This window comes from Clinocottus analis, unplaced genomic scaffold (genome assembly GCF_023055335.1).
Source record: "Clinocottus analis isolate CAN_PGR_092001 unplaced genomic scaffold, fCliAna1.0.p SCAF_18, whole genome shotgun sequence".
In the NCBI taxonomy this organism is placed as follows: domain Eukaryota; kingdom Metazoa; phylum Chordata; class Actinopteri; order Perciformes; family Cottidae; genus Clinocottus; species Clinocottus analis.
This window is the reverse complement of record NW_027175909.1, coordinates 4202388-4215000: the sequence shown is the minus strand read 5'-3', so window position 1 is coordinate 4215000 and position 12613 is coordinate 4202388. Positions and strand designations below refer to the sequence as shown.

The 12613-nt window shown below is 45.0% G+C and overlaps 1 protein-coding gene across 7 annotated transcripts in view; it reads right to left on the bottom strand.

The window, feature by feature from the left end:
* Positions 1 to 12613, bottom strand: part of ccny (cyclin Y) — a 32088-nt gene that overhangs the window by 1455 nt on the left and 18020 nt on the right. For 2 of the 7 annotated variants that reach the window (XM_068581813.1, XM_068581815.1), the window contains exons 3-12: positions 12460 to 12480; positions 11265 to 11299; positions 11151 to 11174; positions 10419 to 10519; positions 10275 to 10310; positions 9749 to 9806; positions 9429 to 9548; positions 5513 to 5679; positions 3380 to 3542; positions 1 to 2435 (exon numbers count right to left, since the gene is read on the bottom strand). The exon at positions 1 to 2435 is cut by the window's left edge and continues 1455 nt beyond it. In XM_068581813.1, coding sequence (XP_068437914.1) covers positions 2319 to 2435; positions 3380 to 3542; positions 5513 to 5679; positions 9429 to 9548; positions 9749 to 9806; positions 10275 to 10310; positions 10419 to 10519; positions 11151 to 11174; positions 11265 to 11299; positions 12460 to 12480 — 842 coding nt within the window. In that variant the 3' untranslated portion in view covers positions 1 to 2318. The remainder of the gene's footprint in view (positions 2436 to 3379; positions 3543 to 5512; positions 5680 to 9428; positions 9549 to 9748; positions 9807 to 10274; positions 10311 to 10418; positions 10520 to 11150; positions 11175 to 11264; positions 11300 to 12459; positions 12481 to 12613) is intronic. The other 5 variants (XM_068581817.1, XM_068581819.1, XM_068581816.1 and 2 more) reach the window with 3 other exon arrangements.

Below are 12613 nucleotides of genomic sequence, written 5' to 3'. Positions count from 1 at the left end.
ATAACGCTTTTGAATTATCCTCCAACGTTTTCACAAGTGGATAAAATGAACAAACATTTATTTATTATCTTTTACCAACTCAATTTTCCAAATGTTTGGTCTTGGCACACATTAATGCTCTGTATTGTTGTTTTCAGCTTTCAGAAAATAATGGCTGTGTGTGTCTGTGTGTGTGTGATTATTGAAGCAACTTGCAGGATGCTGACACAAAAAAAATCCCCCGCGGCCCAAAGAGCATTTCTCCCATAAACCACTATCCTAAAAGAGACGTCTGTAAAACTGTGACATTTTAAATGGAAACGGGGAGAATAAATGATTTATTGTGTGCCAAGAACAGCAAACGTAATGAGCTACAGAAGAGGAAGATGGAGAGGAGAAAAATAAATTACGTTTTACTGATTGAGGTGGAAAAAAAAAACTTTTTTACCAACTGATGGAAGTTAAAGGAAAACAATAAAAGATTCTAGCTCTTTTTTTACACACCATTTAAATAATGGAATTATATTTATGGACGTATTCAGTGACACTGTTTGACGTTCCTGATTACAGGAGTCCATAACAAACAAGCATCATCAGTGAGGAACACACGGATCTGGCAATGCCTTCAGAGTGGGATAAGAAATAAAACCGACCAATAAAACAAGCTTGAATTGTCTCTTAATTATTAAGTTACCATATACAGCATGTAACATATAAAAACGGAGCATTTTCTGCTGCGGAGAAAAAGATCGTAACAAGAAAACAGAGAAAAAATATCTGAAGTGGTGTCTCCCGTTTAAATTGTAATACTTTATCTTCACTTGATTTGTCAACATCTTGACTCTCTGGTGTACAGTATGAACGGATCCAGTAGAAGCGTTCTGTCATCATTCTGTCTTTCCTTTCTTTTTTCTAACGCTCTGTCTCCCCACTTTGCTTCATTTACACTGTACAGAGACAACTTAGCAAAATGTATACAATCTATATTTTTGTAAGCAGTGTGTGAATCGTCACGTAATGCTTTTTTTTTTTTTTTTTTTTCTTCTGTCATTTCGGTTTCCTCTCCAGGAAAAACACAAAATAACCCCCGGGGGGAAAAAAATCATGCGTTTAGTGGCTCCTGAATGTCGATATTCCACTTTGTGCTGTGTCTGTAAGCTGGAAGAACCATACAAAATGTTAAAGAAAGCAGAGAAAAAAATACTTCAGTTATTTGTTCTATTCCTCCGGTAGAAAGGGGAGAAGTGTTAAACTAGCTTATTACAGGCACCACAGGTCCGGACGATGGCAGTGAGTTAAGTACAACACATCTCTACAGTATGTCTCGTGTCTGACGGAGTAGTGGGCCGCTGTCCTCCGCTCAGCCTCCTCCCGAGGATGCACGCTTCATCGTATGTAATCACAACAACCGAGCAACGCGTGAATATTGCTTTCAGTGAATAGCTGTGTCTGGATGTTGGCAGGATGGCCTCGCCGTGATGGTACGAGTTGAATTTCCTGGTCCCGTCAGAGCACTGACTCGCCCTTTTCCAGCCAGCGCCCTCTGAGCGAGAACTTCCTTGAGACGGCTCCGATGGAGATGAGTACGTTGACATGCGGCCCAGAGTGCATGAAGCCGACAGAGGAATGAACATGTCTTTTTCCTTTCTGTACTCTTGGATGGGAGATGCAAAAAAGAGAGGGTGAACACCAACACAACTCTGAAACGAAATTTCCAAATGTGCCTGTCGAAAAAATTAAATGAAAAAGAATAATCATCCCATGCTTCAGCTCAGCAAGTGACTGAACCAAAAGATTAAAACGACAGGAATGTACACGGCCTCCTTCAAGCAACCGCAGCAGCGAGTGGAGCCTCGGAGGGAAATATGGAGCGCTGCTGTCGCCGAGTTTTTCCACATTAAGCGTGTCCCAATTTCACGTGGTCACATGGTCTTTCTCATATATACACCGTGTGTGTGTGTGTGTGTGTGTGTGTGTGTGTGTGTGTGTGTGTGTGTGTGTGTATATATATATATATATATATTGCCAGCTCTGTTTGTTTGGTCTCTTCTGCAGTCGAGGTCTTCATTCCAACAACTTTATCTCACACACTTTGTTTGGTTCAACTGAGCTCTGATTGGTTCAGTGCAGGCAGCCAGTGGAACTTCTTCTATGTACAACAACCAGAGAGGGTTCAATCAAACTTGTAAAGTTGGGGGGGGGGTGTTTGTGTGTGTGTGTGAGTGTGTGTGTGTGTAATGATCCACAGGACCGCTGCCCGCCTGGTTGGCCTGCTCACCAGGCAGAAAACACAGTACAGTATGTCTGACAGGTCTGTCTCCGTGCTGCGGGCGCCACTGTTAGGAAAGGATGGCTGGACACCACCGCACCACCGTCAGGTTGTCGGCGCTCACTGACCGCTTCTTCGTTTGTTTCCTCAAGTCCTTGTAGATGTCATCGCACAACCGCGAGATGGCCTGGAAGACAAAAGGACGACAACAGAAACAGCAGAAATGAGAAGGTGAGGCGTACGCTCTGGTGAGTTGTTTTAGAGGGAACGGCTGAGATCGTTATGGCACGTGTGCAATATGAGAGACGGAAAAGGGACACTTGTTTATTTTGATGTTGTCTGATCAACATTCACATCTGTTGGCAGATGGGAAACAAGCATTATGTGAGGCATGCTCGCAGCCGCAAAAACAACGATTCTTGATTTCATGTAAAGTGTTGAGGTCTATTTTGAGAATTCTGTATCGATCGATTTATCTTCGATCCATTTAATTAACGTATGAGAGACGGCTCACTCCCTTTCGTTTTCAAAGAGTTGATTTAGTTTAGTTGTTTATTGTGTTTTAAAAATGTCAATATATCATAATACATAGCTGTGATTGCAGCATAAAATAAGCAAACGTTTCCCCCTGCACATCCTTAGTCTATGTACACAAATGTGTTTTCTAGTTTAACTTCCATGTGGTGAAGAGATCAGAGCTCTGCTCAGGACTGTGTGGGCGTGTACAAACTGGACTGTGCTTCTTCAGCACGTTACTCTAATAAGACGCGAGTATAGGTAAAGGAATCAACCTGTTTTGACTCGTCATATCGGGGCTCCAGTCCATTAGTATTACAGCAGAGTACCAGCGACCTGCGACAGGCCAAACTCAAGGGAATGCAGTCAATTACTTATTATATTAGTTATTACACGTGTGTTTTTTCTGCTATGAAATGTCAAAATGTCTGCTGCGTGAAGTCCACGCCATCCTGTCCTTCACCCGGCAGATGCTGGCTGTGATTCGTGTGCACGTGTTGAACTGACCCTCAGTCCATTCGCACCACAACCTCAGGCTCCAACAAATTGGGTTCAGATTTTGAGATTTCTTTTTTTTCTACCTGACCTGAACTCCAAAATCTAAATGCTGCTCACCTCTAGTTTCTGGGCCTTCTCCCTGCTGAGCGGCTCCAGGGGGAAGCTGAGGTTGTTGGCCTCCGCCATGGAGCGCAGGTCAAAGTAATACTTGGCGTAGACGCTGGACGGCACGTTGATGTTGAACTGCAGCAGCTCCAGAAACTGACGCTCCAGCTCATTCCTTTTTGGTTTTTTTTCACAGAGAGAGAGAGAGAGAGAGAGAGAGAGAGAGAGAGAGAGAGAGAGGGAGAGAGAGGGAGAGAGAGGCATGTGCAATCAGATATTTAGCGAGGAACTAGAAGTAGCTGAGATTGGAGACAGACAAATCAATTCTCTTCTCTATTTCAAACCCATTCTGTCTAGAGAGACTGAAGAGACAAAAATACCAAAGAGGGAGTGTTATCTTCACGTGTGCGGTACCAACACACATCCAGCAAGTAAATCCCCAGTGCCCCCACCAAACATAAGCCTTTCGTCCTACTGAAGGAGTGATATCTAAGCACAGGGCTGTGAGCGTTACGTGTGAGGAAGAATATTGATCCCACGTCCCCGATGCTATTGTCAGTCATTGCCTGATGCTGCACGGCTCTGTGATACCGGCTGCAGCACGCCGACAGACGCTTTCATCCGTTTATCTTAATTCGCGGGCCGATTTCCTTTTTGTGCTGTAACCTGCACAAGAGGCACAATCCAGCTCTTCTTCCGAAGCCTCTGCTCCACACCCACGCACATTTACAGGCATGCAGCAACAGACGGGCTAAATTTAGCCTCCGCTGGAGCCAAACCCCTGCCTGATAATGCTGCTTCTTTTTCTATCTGGCCGTGGCACTCGTTCAGCTATTCTCATGCGTTTTCTTTTTGTGCTCCTCCGCTCCTCACTGTTCTTCACAGACTGCCCCGCGGCCATTTCACAGTCCAGCTTGTGTCTGTTGGCGGTGGAGAGAGAATTCAGCAGGCTGTGTCACCGAGCACGGATTAAACAAAACACAACTGAAATTGATCTTCTGAGGAAAATCTGAGGTCAAGTCAGTGAATCGGCCCTCACCGGAGAATGACTGGAGATGACTCGAGTCCCAAACAGGTGGACTCGAGTCATTGCTGTGTAAAATCAGAGCCCAACGGACCAGAATATACAGCCACTGGTGCAGAGGGGTGGGAATGCAACAGAGGTCAGAGGTCGCCTACAGCATCGCGTCACGCCTCTTTTTTTTTTTTTTTAAATCTATCCAGATGAATGTGGTTAACAAGACAGAGATGTTTAAGATGCTTCTTCCTCGTGTCACACAGGAAGTAACAAACCAGCCACGTTTCACGCTTGGTGACTCGATGGCACGTAGATTTATACTGTTGCTTCATGAGGAAAAATGCAAGAAACCCTGATTAAAAAAACGGACACCAACAAAGTAAAACCCGCGCCCCGTACAGTCTGCCATGCACTAATCGTGCTCTAACAATGGCGGACGGCATTTTCATACTTGTATCTCATCAGTTTCGTCTAACTTGGCCATCCGATTATGTCACTGCTTTCTTGGGACCGATCCAGGAGTCATGGGTGTCACGCAAAGCGGACAGAGGGCAGAGCCATTTCCAGACATGTGACTCTGAGCTCCTCTTGAACCCAGGCCGACCTCACAAACACAGGCCTTTCTCTGCATAGCAAGACCCACAAGCCGGGCACGATGGTCAACAGTGATGGTTAGCTGGTTCATTAATGAGTCGCATACAAGCAAAAGTAATTCACCGTTTTTTTTTTTTTTTGTTTTAGTTTTCTATGAGAGTGAACTACTTATCCTTTTGAATTTTGGGCTGAACAAGCTATAAAGTCAACTAATCAACTGTAGCCAATGCATTTTTTGTCTTGCCCTCGATAGATCATGCACTGGAAATGAAAAGTTGGCCATGATGTCTTATGAAATGTGAGTGAGATCATATTTTTAGCACAGACGTAATTAAACACATCTCCTGCCACCTTTATATCACAGACGCATAATTATCTTTAACACATTTTCAAATTTGGTAATTATTGTTACGCAGAAAAATGAACTGACCTTCGTCTACATGCCTTTCAGCTGTGTGTGTGTGTGTGTGTGTGTGTGTGTGTGTGTGTGTGTTGAAATACAATATTTTGAGTGTGTTCTCGCAGCAACTCACATGTCCTCCACGGTGATATCCTTGAGAATTTGGCAGTAGTCGACGTTCCAGACCGCCTGGTCGTCCCACACCTTGGACGCCAGGAGGATGGCTCCGAGCACGATGCGCTTCCAGTTGACGGGGCAAATGTCGATCTCAGCGTAGGTCAGGAGCCTCTCCAAATACACCTGGACAAAGACACGCGTCACACGTTAACGTCTGCGCACGTGTTCACCGTTTCCACTTGAAGAAATGAGATTGTACACATGGCTGAGATCCAATGAGGTCTTTTTTTCCCCGTATGAGGAACGTGCACTTGGAACAGAGAACAGAAGCTTGCATTGTTGTGTTATCCATTAGCCTCTGCCCTACTCTAAGTGTCTACGCTGCAGAGTTAGTTTGCTGCTTTACTGTTTGTCTCCTGCCAACTGCTCCTCCTCCAGGTAAAAACAACGATAACAAGGTGGCAGAAACTGATCCAGTCTCTCCAGAGCTCGCTCATTAAAATATCTGTGTGGATGGAAACGCTCCGTCTCTCTGCCTCAGTCCCCAGTTCTCTCTCTCTTTTTCCCGGTAGCCAGACTTCCCACAGTCGGTGTGCTGTGATCGCACAGCACACCGAGCCTGCGGGCACCTGTTCCTCCCAAGCTGCAACACTTTGTGTAACGCAGAGGCTGATTCCACTGATCATCACTGTGTTAGAGAGTCGTTGTAAAAAGCATGAAAGCTGCAGCGATCCGAAATGTCTGCCGTGCTAATGAAAGCTGCAGCACAGGATTAAACAGCCTCCAAAGTGTGCCAACATCTGTCAGCTTTTTAGTTTCCTTTTGTGTTTAAAGTACCATTTACTTTTCCTTTTCAACATGAGTTTTGTACTTTTATTTACTTCTCTCAATAAATACTGTAAATTCAGTATCCTACAGTCGTGTTCATTTTTTTATTTGTAGTACTTAGTACATAGGGACTTTTTGAACATGTCATTTACTTAGGTTTGTAACCGATATGATTTAATGCAGTCTAAAACAATGCATGTTATTCTTGTAAACACATATTCCACCTCTGTTGACTAGAAACTATATTTCCTATTTCCATAAATAAAATGTTCTGCAGACTTCAGAATTCAGACCAGTTACAGCTTTGAAATCTGTCAACGCGGATGACAAGTCTGACAACCCAAAAATGAATCCGGTCTGCAGAGACGCTGTACTTTTCGTGACAGATTGAAATCCACTGTGGGCTCAACTTATTACTCTGTCTGGATGTGCTCTGTGGCCGAACTGAAAAGCCTGAACAGAATCCTGGAAGACTGTTGGAGAGCAGCGGGTCCTCGTTTAGATGGCGAGTATTCCCGTGTAATTGCTGGACATGAAAGGCTGCCTTGTGCTTTGGACAAACAGAGAGGCGGAGAGCGGAGAACATCCTACTTTCATCCTTCTCTGCAGCCTGGTTCGAGTTGCCCACCAGCACAGCTCAGGTGTCTAATCCAACAAGTCATGCTGGGTTGGGCTCTGTGCCTGCAGGCGGTGCTGACCTATCTGTGTAGTAGCCCGGAGCCTGCCAACAGACACCGCATATGCACTCCTCTGGCAGCGGGCAGCAAACATTGAGGGACAGCCTGCATGAAACAAGAGCCAGGCTGCATGCTGGGGGATATGACCGCAACGGCACAGAGAGGAACTTCTACAAAGAGGCACGACAACGAATTTGAGTCATTGCGTGATTCTGATTCTCACCAGAGAAACAATACCATCACAATATGTTGTGATTGTGATACGCAGAGTATTGCGATATCAAACATTGCGTTATAGATTACTGAAGAGGACGCAGTTTGTCAACATGTGTTTCATTTAATAAGTTAACGATTTCACTCTGTTCGTCTTTTCATTTCTAATAGGCTTATAGCCAATGAACAAAAGTATACATTTTCATCAACTATTTCCTTTTATGTTGTAGAAGTCATCTATATTGGTGAGTTGTATTAAAAACACAGAATTCAAATGATTAGGAACTAAAATATTGTGTTTGTAATACAACAAGATAAAACATTTCTTAATTTGTATCATGTATTATAAACTGGAGACTTAGAGCTCTTGTTAGCAGGACAAACAGGTCATAATTAAACCTTTAATATCTATTTTGATGTCAAGTTGTAAAAAGAGAGGAATTAAAATGACAAAAAAGCCCGAGCTGATGCTCTGCAGGTCTCCTCCCGCTCTCCAGGTATTACCCATGACCGGTGCAGGACTGTCCGGTTAGTGAGGGAGGTGTAGTATAGAAAGATGTGCAACATGTTTTTAAACTAATAGTTTCTGTGTGAACCAATGAATGACCTTTGCCCCCTTGAAATGGCCTTGGCAATGTTAAGAGTTTGAGCTGTGGAGCTGCAGCGTTGTAGCGTCACATGTCACAAAGTGTAGTGTGTCCATGATGTCTGCTACTGGGAATCTTGAGCACCATTTGTCTTCCCAAACAGGACAGGCTGGTCCCTGTGGTTTCGATCCCCTCCGCCTTCCCTTTCCTCTCGATGATTGTGGAGGGAATGAAGGCTAAAGTTAGCCGTGTCAGCTAAGCTAACCGCATAGCCGCCCGCCAACAGCGCTATTGGATTACTGAGACGGCATGCCGGACTTTACTCTGGGGGACGTGTGCCAGAGTGTGTGTGCTTGTTTCCCATCCCTGCCTTGACCCCTCCCCCTGTTCAGTTCACACATTTGTGAAACGGGGCAACCCGATGCGAGGCCACCGGGCCAGCCGTATTAACTCTTTCCGGTCTCTGGGGACACGAGGTGTCGGCCCGAGTGACAAAGTGTGGAAAGAGAAGTTTCTGGGCAGATGAGTGTGGAGGGAGGGATTCCTACTGGATCTTCTTTGGGAAAAACAGGCAATTGAAAAAGTTAAATTTATTCAGAACTGAACTGCCAGGCTTTTAACCAACACAAGGAAGAGAGGGCTCATTTCCCTGTTTTAGCTGCACTCTATTGGCCCCCAGTGTCTTTTAGGGCTTTTACTTGTTTTGTAAAGCTCTTAATGGTTTGGGACTGGTCTATATTGTACTCACTGGTGTTTCTAATCCATCACCAACTCCCAGATATTCTCTCTCTCTCTGTCTCTCTCTCCCTGTCTCTCTCTCTCTCTCTCTCTCTCTCTCTGTCTCTCTCTCTATCTCTCTCTCTCTCCCTCTCTCTCTCTCTCTCTCTATATATATATATGTAAAATATAATACACACAATTGAGGGCAACAGAAAACAGGCATCGAAGCTTTTTTTTACGAGTGGATATGCATGTTTTCTTTAAATGCTCCTGTTAGATAATACAATAAAGACATGCCAGTACTTTACTAAAGAAACTGTAATATTTGATGATGACAAGAGAACGAACACCAAACTCAATGTGAGAGGAAGAAAGAGTCGGGGGAGAAGAGGCAGAAAAAGCCATGAGAGGGACTGGGGAGAAAAGCTGTCCTTGTTTTCACGTTTTTTTAAACCGGTGAGCAGCGCGCGATGTCTGAAGTCGTCGGGAGAGATCCTGCTGTACAGTAAAGCACCAGTTACATCCTCGCTGCAGACGCAGAACAAAGTCATTGTGAAAGGAGACTGCTCGGATCAAACCACATCATGTGCGACCTTGCGATCCTCCGGTTCCCCTCCTGTGAGAATTGGCTTACTTTTCAACATTTGTGGGGACCGAATCTCCAGAGGGATGTACGGAGCATTTCATAGGCTTCAGGAGGAAGAAATGACGTCGGAGAATAAGAGAGGGAGAGAGAGAGAGATGAGACTGAGGAAGGTAGCAGCAAGAGGACAGCGTGTGAGACCACGGAGGGTAAAAAGAGAATCAAGAAGCAACACTCCCTCCTGGTGTCAGCACTGGAACACACACACACACACACACACACACACACACACACACACACACACACACGCACACACACACTTACCAAGGTGACAATGGCACACTCAGCGGTGAGCTGCGCGGCGCTGAACAGCGTCCTGACGAAGCGGTAGATCTGCTTCTGCTCGGGGTCGTGTTTTTCGTAATCTGGAGGAATTTCAGACTTCTGGAGGGGAAGACAACGAATCCAAATGAAAACGACACATTCACTCTGTTCAATGGCATTTGATGGGATTGTTTACCGGCACGGGAGCACAGGCTGCCGGCTCCGTGTGTGTATTTGCCCGTGTGCTTTGTCTCGCGGATGAGCCCCGACAGCTCCACAGTGTTCACATAATGGAGACGCATCTTCAGTTAAGGCCTTACCGAGAGCGGGTGCAGTTTCTCATTGAAAATGTCGACCAGCATTCTTCCGTCGACGTCCCTGGAATGACAAACGGATAAGAAATAATAATGAATACAAAACCAGGTGGCATTAGACTGGTTTAGTTTTTTAAATATGACTTCTTCATCCTCTGGGAGGTCACATTGCCCCGTTTAATAAGCCATTCATGGGCATTTATCCGCACTTCAAAACGCAGAGCGTCACAGGATTCCTACATCCACGTTATTGCTATGGAGACAAGGAAAAGGACGTCTCTGCATCCCTCGACAAGGCCACAGTTTGGGGGAGGATGCCCAGCTCACGCAGGAGGAGGCAGCCATCAGGCAGGATGTCACAATAGCAAGAGAGTTTGCCACTTGAACATGAGCTATGGGGGGCGTTTTGTTTTCTGTCACGGTTTTATTTTGGTCGGCTAACCCGTGACGCTGATATTTGATGCATGATTGTGAACAGTGGAGATGAATGCAAACACATATAAAAGGATCATAAGGAAAACCCGGTTCATACCTGTTCTTTATGTGGTAGTATATTGCGAGGGCTACGCTGTAAAGGCAGAAAAAAAGCAATTCATTTCAAACTCAACTCATGGTAAGAGACACAGAGATTAAACATTAGATTGTGAATTATTTCCTGTGAGGAAACAGTTGTTACCATTTGATGGTGTATTTGAGGTTGGGCTGACTGACGGTGCTGTCGTCAAGGAAAATGGTGGAGCATGAGCTGTACTTCCGTCTCACCGAGCCTGGATGATGCTGGAGTTCACACACACGCGCACACACACACACACACACACACACACACACACACACACACACACACACACACAAATAAACATCCACATCAGTTTCTATTCTAGTCCTACTCAGACCAGCCAAGTAAAGTAGGGCACCTGCAAGCCCACAAACTAATTATGTCTGTCATCTGTCAGCGTCACATGGTTGCATGCAGGAAAGGGATTCATGGTGGAGTGCATCTTCAGAGAAAACTTTCAGTGATGAACCTTCGTTTAATACGCTCATTTACTTCTGGCACATACTAGACCAGGGAGTTTTCATGTCAATAATTTTCCTTTTTTCATTTTGCTCAAACTCAAAACAATGGTTATTCCCTTCAAGATAAACACACTGATTCATCACGGAAATATTACAAATCGCTGAACTCGGGCCTGAAAGAGGGACGGAGAAAGATGAACTACACCACAAAATGATGACGTTGTTGTTACTACATCTAAATATTGACATGTAAGTGCATATTTTAGCTCACACACACACACACACACACGCGTGACTATGACTAAAAGTGGAACGTGTGGGGTTTGAAGATGGATGACAGTGATTAAAGGAGTTGGATCTTTTGAAAGGCTCGTTGTTTGAAGGACTTTACCTTGTTCTCCGAAATGTGTGTGAACTTGCAAGAAATACAAGACAATAAAATCACCATTTGCACCATTATAATATCCACAACTTCATGTGTCATACACACTTGTATCTTACTTACATGGTTGATGTAAAGGCTCTTTCGTTTTTCTCGAACTGAAGAGGGAAGAGGAGAGAACAGGCGTTAAGCTCAGTATGTGTGTAGTACACAACCCCCACAGACAGGGGGCAGCATTTATCAGGGCTCAGTAGTGCCCTATCACTATATCTTAAGGAAACATTGCAGGTTGTTTTCCTTCCAAGTGTGCAACACTACATTAAACGAAGCATGGCAGGTTAAGCAAACTGCATTTTTAATATAAAAAAAGAAGAAGTGACGGCTTCTTCCAGGAGGAGAGTTTTCCTTTCTCTCTGCTCAGACGGACGCTAATTCTGCTTAATGGCCATGGTGATGTGTTAGTTTTGATAGAGCTCACCTCGCTAAGTGCACGGCATAGCACACGCTCGCACAGCTGTGTGCCGGGTGCTCTTGCCGTTGTGTGCGTTTTTCGCATCTGCCCGTGTGTGTCTATAGGTGTAGGAGTGTGCGACGGAGGAGAACACACGAGAGCGCAGCATCACGCAATCAGTGACGTAACGAGCTGTCTGGCGCCTCTCATCCTGGCACTGTCTGCCTCTCACAACACAGACACACACACACACATACATATATATATATATATACACATACACACACACACACACACTCGCTAATGTACATGTGTTGTGTTTTTCTCCTCTGGGCAGATGTGACTGTGTGCGCTGCTTCGTGTTTCAGTGAGGCAAACAATCCCGACCGCTGTGCTTCCTGTATAGATTTACAACAATAAGAAAGAAAATCATGTCCTTTTTTTTTTCTTTTCTCCCCACACATCAATGCTGACACATTTAATAATAAAAGATGCACAGTGGTGCTCGTGTCAAATCACAGATTCATACTCCCGGTGGAATCATTCACACATCCTGTGTAGAAGAGACGTATTAAGCGCCGCTGGCGCCGCTGGCGCCGCTGGTGTGCTCTTTTCTTTTTTTGCAGCACAGTGCCGCGCGATTCATACTGGTGCATCCTACAGACCAACATGCACATGGGCACAAACACACACATACATAGCACGATATCAGAAGCTCAGCAGTGGAGGCACGTCACCCACTGACAGAGAACCGGACAGATCCAAGTACAACAAAAACAATAAAGCCTGAGACCACATGAAAAGTGAAGCCCAAAACACACGGCGTAGTGCGAGACGCCTACAGAGACCAGACACATACATGCTTACCTCTCTTGTTGGGCACGGCAACTGAAAAGACACAAAGTCCAAGATGTCTCTGTGTGCTGCATTGGTATTTATTCATTCATGCACAAGGTGTTGTGAAAACAGGCCGGCAGATGCTGACACAGCAGCTTGATGAGGCTGAGGAAAGATCCGATCA